This window comes from Chaetura pelagica, unplaced genomic scaffold (assembly GCF_000747805.2).
Source record: "Chaetura pelagica isolate M959 unplaced genomic scaffold, ChaPel_1.0 scaffold174, whole genome shotgun sequence".
Lineage (NCBI taxonomy): Eukaryota > Metazoa > Chordata > Aves > Apodiformes > Apodidae > Chaetura > Chaetura pelagica.
Window position 1 is genome coordinate 2,535,820 of NW_009953722.1, and position 7,881 is coordinate 2,543,700.

Sequence of the window (7,881 nt, forward strand, 5' to 3'; positions counted from 1 at the left end):
AGCAGGAACCTGCAAATGCAGAAGGACTGACAGGAGGGATTGCATTGTGTTTTTATCATTATGTGACAGATGGCTGTCTACCATTAGCCCTGCTGTAATTCATTAATTCTTTCCCCATTACGATTTATACTTTTAATTTACTTACCCAGAGTTCGAGCCAGTTGTGTCAAGATTTATAGATGCTTCCAGTGCAATCACAAAGTTTTGCTATTAAACATGAGATAATCGGGTTACAGCATAACCAGAGCTTTCGATTGATGGGGCAGAGCATTTCAGTGGTTTCTGTCGTGCTCCAGCTCCAGCCCTCGCTTGAGGCACTGCCTGTGCCCTCTGGTGGCTGGTAGCCAGGTGTGATCACTGGGCTCTCATTGAGCAGCTGGAAATTCGCCGTGTGTGGAGAAATTACCTGCTTCCCTCACGGTACTAGGATGGTTTTGATCAATGTAAAACACTTCATCTTACAAAGCACCTTTTGAAAGCACAGATCTCTGCAAAGAGACATTTGCTGATAGTCAAAGAGGAAAAAGTGTCCTCACTGCTCTTTCCCATTTCCTTGTCTATTATTTTTGTCATCTAATAGCAATTTGTGGTGGCCTAAGATTCCAGTTGTCTTTCTAACACAAGTTTGCTGAGAAGAAAAGGCTTTAAGTTAAGTGGAATTGCTTTAGCTGAATGGAAGATATTTATTTTCAGTGGATGTTTACTGTCCAGATAGCTACTTAATAAAAAATGAAACCTGCAGCTTTACTGTTTTTCAGTCACATAAGAAGACAAGTGTTTAATGGAGTGGTCTTTATTATTCCTAGAGTTACAGTAACAGCAATGTGCAACATGGATTTTAGTCGCTTTCCCCTGGACACACAGACTTGTTCCCTGGAGATTGAAAGCTGTAAGTAAAGAAGACACATAGGGGAGCCAAGGGCTGCACCTCATGGGGACCCAAACTTTTAAAATTATGTAAATAACTATACCAATAATGAAACTGCTGCTATATTCATGGGAGCTCTAACCAAAGTCACCAGACTTCAACACTAAGAAAAACTCCCTGCCCGTATTTTTTGACTAGAAGTAGATGATGTTTGCAACAATGCAGTATTTTTAAACACCAGTGGTGTGATTTCTTTTTTTCTTCTCTGTCTCTAGGAAGAGTTTTTACTACTCCCTATCTGAAAGGCTTAACTTTACTATATTTCCACATATGTTAAAAGAAAAAAAACAAAAAAAACCAACACAACAAAAACATGCATCACAGGCAGAAAATTTACCCAAGAGTTTATCCTTCCACACACCTCCTGCTGCCTCAGCCTGTTCCTCCCATTACCCCAAGTAGGTTCTTCCCTCCAAGTTTCCTTTCTTTTGCTTCTGTTTTTAGGACAATTATAAGGGACAGTTTTTCAAGTTCTGATGTGGTAGGTTACCTGACACATATTATGTGTGTGAGATTGTGACTAGAGAAACAAAAGGGTTTGCAAAACACACTGGGCATTAGGTCTGAGGGCTCTGACAATGAGCTAGTCCCCTCCTTGCCATGGGTCATGCTCCCTGTCACTGAGGCTCTCAGCCGGGTGGTGACATTTGGCCTTTTCAGCTGGGACCTCATAGGTAACCTGGAAGGAGTGTGGGAACACCCTGGGCTGTGGGCAGGATGACTCAGGGCACTGCTCTGCTCCCCTAGATGCCTACACTGAAGATGACCTCATGCTCTACTGGAAGAATGGTAATGAATCCCTAAAAACAGATGAGAGGATATCGCTCTCCCAGTTCCTGATCCAGGAGTTTCACACCACCACAAAGCTTGCCTTTTACAGCAGCACAGGTAGGTATCAGGGTGCTTGCCAGAGAGTCTGCTGGTGAAAGTGGTGCAAACTGTCCCTTTAGGCCTTGGCCATGGAAGATTGTTCTTCGGGAGGTCTCCCTGTGGCACATCAGATCTGCCTCTCTTCCATGCCAAGCCTGCTGTCCCTGACACAGAATTCCCTCTTGAAGGTTATGTAGTCTTGCAGTCTTGAAAGGCAATCCCTCTTCAAGACCACACCCAGCCCTAGCATGAGTTAAACTCTCCAGGTGCACAGCTTATATTGTCTTCTTTAGAAGGTGGGGTCCTCAGATACTTGATGGTTGGTGCAGTAAAGAGTCTTTTCTGGAAACTTCAATGTGTGTTTCTAAAAGCAAATGAGGTGCTGTTCCCCTGATGCAACAACATCTTACCTGAAAGTAGTTCAACGTTGGTGTGACTTCTCTTTTCCCTTCTCTCTCTTACACAGGGTGGTACAATCGCCTCTACATAAACTTCACTTTACGTCGACACATCTTCTTCTTCTTGCTCCAAACCTACTTTCCTGCCACCCTCATGGTCATGTTGTCCTGGGTGTCCTTCTGGATCGATCGCCGAGCGGTTCCTGCCAGAGTCCCTTTAGGTAAAAAGGTTTAGGTTTGTCTTGTAGACAAGAGGTCTCAGAGACAATTACTGCAATTACTGGCCTTGACCATCAAGACAAACTCCCCTGTGCAATGTCCTGCCCCAGCCTTGCCCTCTGGCACAGCAATCAGCTATGCCACACGTCTCTCATGCAGGGACTGGCCATGTTACAAACTACCCCCCTGCCCTGCAGTGCCAAGTGAATTGATCTCCCTGCCTGCACAAGCAGTAGCTGCATGCAGTGCAAACCAGGGAGCAAACGCCCCTCTCTGCTTTTAAGGCTATTAAAAGAGACAGCACAGTAAGAGCCAAAGTGTCAGTATCCTTCAGGGACTTCAGTGAGCAAAAAAGGTGAAAATCAGTATTAGCAGCTCTGACAAAGTTCCAGTTTATTGAGTCCAGCTGTATTTGTGATGAACGCTCTGGTTTGAAAGTGTCTGACAGTCCCTCTGCTGCTGTGTTCCTAGGAATAACCACCGTGCTGACCATGTCCACGATCATCACAGGGGTGAATGCCTCCATGCCCCGTGTTTCCTACATCAAAGCAGTGGACATTTACCTGTGGGTCAGTTTTGTGTTTGTCTTCCTCTCGGTGCTGGAATACGCGGCCGTGAATTACCTGACCACGGTGCAGGAGCGCAAGGAAAGGAAGCTCCGGGACAAGGTGAGGTTTTCTATCTCCAGTGCAGCTTTATGCCCCTGGGAAAAGGTATGACAAATGTTTGGAAATGTTCAAAAGTTTGCAGCTACGGCATGCTGCTCTCAGCTGCCTGGGGAGAATGTAGTGGGTGCAAGAAGACACCAGCAGAGAGGCAGCCTGTGTTGTAAAGATTGGCTACAGACACCCCACAGCCAGCTCCCTGCTGGGCACTCTGTCCCTCCTCACGTAGCCCCCCACTGCCTGTATAAATGGGATAGGCTTTGGGATTTTTATCTTTTTAATTTTTTTTTAGTGCTGAGGATCCCAGCCTGTGAATAGCACCAGATGATTCTGTGCTTTGGGTTTCAGATAACATGGCAGATTTCCTCCACTTTTCTCCAGGCACCGTTTAAACGCAATGGTCCAAACTTCCCCCTTCTGCCCTTGTTACATCAAATTATGATCATCCAACATTTCAGCCTAAACTCTTCTTTTCAAGTGGGGCCAGCTTGATACATTCCTTCTTTCAGATCCCCTCTGCCCTCTTCATTGATTGTCTCTCCTCAAGGTACAGGTCTAACCTTTATTTACACCAATAGCCCCACTTAAGCCAAATGAGCTTTTCCACAGACAGTCCCACTCTCTCCCTAACTGGGCTGTCTGGCAGACATGCAAATGGAGGAACAAAAAGCTGCTGCCCAGCTCCAACCTCTCACTCTCCTTGTGTCCCAGCAGCCTGAATTCCCCAGGCTTGTCCCCTTCCTCTGCTTTTGTAAGGTCTCTCCTCCCATCCCTTAAGGGATGTCTGCGTGGATCTGGACACGAGTCAAACCCATCCTGCCCCTTCCTGTGCCCACAGCCCCCCTGTGCCTGCAGCCTCCCTCAGCCCCGCCCCATGATGATGGACGGCAGCTACAACGACGGGGAGATGAGCGAGCTGGGGCACTACGTGCCTGAGAACGGCGAGAAGCAGGAACGGATGATGGTGCAGCTGGCGCTGGGGGCGGAGAGGGGCTCGGCCCGGAGGAAAAGCCAGAGATACGTCAGCATGCGGATCGACACCCACGCCATCGACAAGTACTCCAGGATCATATTCCCTGGTGCCTACATCCTATTCAATTTGATATACTGGTCCATTTTTTCATAAACACACCCAACTTCTGTGAGTCGCAGAGCGTTGTGACATCAGGTGGAGGTACCACCTGATAGGCTAAGAGAAAGAAAACAGGGAATTGTTTTAACTGGACAGAAGATTGTTGATGGGTTTTTTTTCTTCAGGATTTTTTTTTTATTAGAGGCAACTCATCTGTGGCATAAATAATTGTGCAAGTTTCACACGTCAGCAAAGTACAGGACATACAGTCTAAAATGTTACACTTATTTAAAGCTGTGCTACGTTCCTTCTTGTGCCTCACAGGCCACTGCAAACTATTTTAACAAGTGACTCTAATTGCCAGCTGCTTATTTATGGTGCATCTTCCATTTTGTGCCCCCAAGAGCCTAATTCTCTAAGCACCTGAGTGTATCCATCCATCTCTCAACTCAGCAGACTCAATACTAGTGAACACAAAGAATATGCAAATACTTGCATGTTTGCAGGATGAGGTCAGAAATGGTCATTAAAAAACAAAATATCCAGTAACAGGAAAGACTTTGGCAAGGTTATTGCTGGTTAAAGCTTTTTCACACTGCTAAATACATGCTGCCCTAGCAGAACTGCACTGACAGCTCCACATAGGAAAGGAATACTTTCAGATTTGTGCTTTATAGTGATCTTATTTAAGACAAAACTTTCCAGGGTGTTTTGACTATTTTAAAAATACAAATTGTACTAAGGAATGAACAAAAGCTGGACTTTCTGCAATGCTAACCAAATGCTCTGGGAAACACAGGAGCTTTCCTTGGATATACTCACTTGGGCCAGTGGGAGTTGTGCCCTTTAATTTCCTGGGAGAGAACACAGGTTTCTCTGCAAAATGATCCAGTGAGGACAAGTAAATGTCTACAAATAATAGAATGTTTTGGGTTGGAGGAGATCTTAACTTCACCTAGTTCCAACCCCCCTGTATGGGCAGGGACACCTCCCACTAGACCAGGTTGCTCATCCAACCTGGCCTTGAACACTTCCAGGGAGGGGGCAGCCACAACTTTCCTGGGCAACCTCTTCCAGTGTCTCACCACCCTCAGAATGAATAATTTCTTCCTAATGTCTAACCTAAATCTACTGTCTTCCAGTTTAAAGCCATTATCCCTTGTCCTATCACTACATACCTTTGTAAAAAGTCCTTCCCCACCTTTCCTGTAGGCCCTTCAGGTACTGGAAGGCTGCTGTAAAGTCTCCTTGGAGCCTTCTTCAGGCTGAACAACCCCAAATCTCTCAGCCAGTCTTTGCTGGAGAGGTGCTCCAGCCCTCTGATTAGCTTCATGTCCCTTCTCTTGGACTTTCTCCAAGAGCTCCATGTCCTTATGATGTTGGGGGTCCAGAACTGGACACAGTACTTCAGGTGGGGTCTCATGAGAGCAGAGGGAGACTCAACTCCCTTGACCTGTAGGTTGCACTTCTTCTGATGCAGCCCTGAATACAGTTGACTTCCTGGGCTGCAAGAACATATTGCTGGCTCATGTTGAGCTTCTCATCAACCAAAAAGACTAAAACTACTATAGAAGCTGCTTCTCTCTGATATAGTCTGGATGTTACTGGTCTGCACAGCCAGAGGAACCTGTTGCAGACTCTAACTTCTTGTAACTGCTAAAGCCACTGGTAATTGCACTTGCTTCCAGGAAAAGTCTAGTTAATCCATTTCTAGTAAATGCAAAATAGAAAGATGCTTAACAGGTGACAAAGCACTTGTAAGGTCTTTATATACAAGTTACTGATGATACCATGCCAAAAACTTTGGAATGAAGTAAAAAAGAACTTCTACCACAGGACAGCAGCTCCACTGCAGACCCAGGTACACTTGACCAGCTGTTTTCATGCTGCATCTGTCCCACCAGCACCTTGCAGCCCACTGTGTCCTTAAAGCAGGCTCAGCACCTTCCAGGGCAGGAACAAGGAGACACAGCTGGGGGCACTCAGCATTGACTTCAGTCCCAAACTCTGCATCACAGTTTCTGCAAAACAGCCAGTCAGCATAAACACTGCATCTGGAAAAGGCAAAATATGTCACCCAGAAGTAATAATATATTAGGAAAACAAACATTGGATGAACGGAATCAGGGGCCTTTACAATAATAGCTGGAGCACCAAAGGTGTCTCAGAAGGTGAGGTTGTTCAGTTTATCTGCTGCCTTGTGTTACCCACCTATGTCAATAAAGCTAACTGGTTTGGATTAATCAGATTTCAAATGCAAGATTTTGCAGACAATTAAGAAATCCATTACTCCCCACACAACAGATGCTGTTGTCTTTCACAGTGTAGCTGCTCTGATAATCGAAGTAGTTGTGTTTCCAGAATGAAACTGAATCTCCTTACAGGAAATCTTCCCTGGACTGACTGATCTGATGCTCTATGCATTAGGCTTGTGATACAGATAGTGCAGTTGTTTAACACTGCTGGATGTTGCTTTAATTTCTTATGTAAATAAATGTCATGGAAACATACTCAGCATTTCTTACAGCTGCTAAAATTATGAGCTGCAAAACTACCTACTCATCTTGCACTTAGAGCCTACACTCCATGGGTAAGGCAATGAAATCACAAAAGCTAAAATCATTAGAAGACACCCCCACCCATAAGACAGTTTTACAACTCATTTCCACATGCACATACCATCTTAGCTTCATTTTACTAAGTTTCCTTCACATTATTCTCCAGTGAGTTTTTTTTTCAAGAGATTAAAAAATACATTGTCTTGCCAAATAAACATTTTGGTCAGACTAAGCTAGAAGGATCACTACTCTGGAAAAAGCAGATGAAAGGCTGGAAGCCAGGTTTGGCCACCCTCCCTTAATCCTGTGGCCCCTCCTCCCACAAGTAGCTCCCAAGATTTCAAAGGCATGTACTTGCATGGAAATGTATTGATATTCTCAGTATTGTAAAAACCCATTTATTTCTACAATTTAAGAGCAGCATGAACAGGACTGGCAGATTTCACAGTAAACCCTCCAGGTTCATAAGCAGCTTAATGCTATGTAGCTTGCTGCAGTACTGTACATCCCCTTATAGACTCATTAATCTCACACCACATACATTATTTGGCACCTGACCAGATTTTTAAGACACAAATGTGAGCCGGACTTTTGAATTCCCTGGGTTTCAGTGGGAAACTGGTTTCTCAATTCCCATGTGATTTTCAAAGTTGCCCTTCTTGCATGTCTCCCTAAACAGATTCCCCAACCTCCATATTTGGATTTACATTAACTCACTTGTGTTTTATTTGGGAAATTCTAGTGCCTTTTCAGTCTTATATAAATGTGTATATAGATGTATTCTATAAGCACAGTATATGTCATATATAACCAGTGTTTGCTATAAATTATTGCACTCATTAAACATCTACATACAGGGGTTTTTTTTGGCTTTTAAGCTTCCAGTGTGTTTTTGGCATCCAATCATTAACATCCTGCTCCTTTCCATTACCACAATAAATTAATAATTATTTCTTATCATTTATTTCTAGAAATGCTCAAAATCACAATAAAACTTCACATTTGTACAGCACTGCATGTTTTCTACCTCCAAAGGAATGATCTCCATGAGTTTATACATGTACATAAGACCTTTTTGCTCAGGAGCTGATCCAGCCAAATACCAAACATCCTCAAATCCTGTGACACTGGTATTTGGCTGGAGAGCCCTAGGATTTCATGGGCAGGGCCC

The 7,881-nt window shown here is 44.3% G+C and overlaps 1 protein-coding gene across 2 annotated transcripts in view; it reads left to right on the forward strand.

Moving 5' to 3' along the window:
* GABRR1 (gamma-aminobutyric acid (GABA) A receptor, rho 1) overlaps window positions 1-4,206 on the forward strand; it is a 24,685-nt gene extending 20,479 nt beyond the window's left edge. For both annotated transcript variants that reach the window (XM_010000507.1, XM_010000508.1), the window contains 5 exons: window positions 807-889; window positions 1,676-1,816; window positions 2,265-2,417; window positions 2,887-3,083; window positions 3,919-4,206. In XM_010000507.1, the coding sequence (XP_009998809.1) occupies window positions 807-889; window positions 1,676-1,816; window positions 2,265-2,417; window positions 2,887-3,083; window positions 3,919-4,206 (862 nt within the window). The remainder of the gene's footprint in view (window positions 1-806; window positions 890-1,675; window positions 1,817-2,264; window positions 2,418-2,886; window positions 3,084-3,918) is intronic.
* The last annotated feature ends 3,675 nt before the right edge of the window (window positions 4,207-7,881 follow it).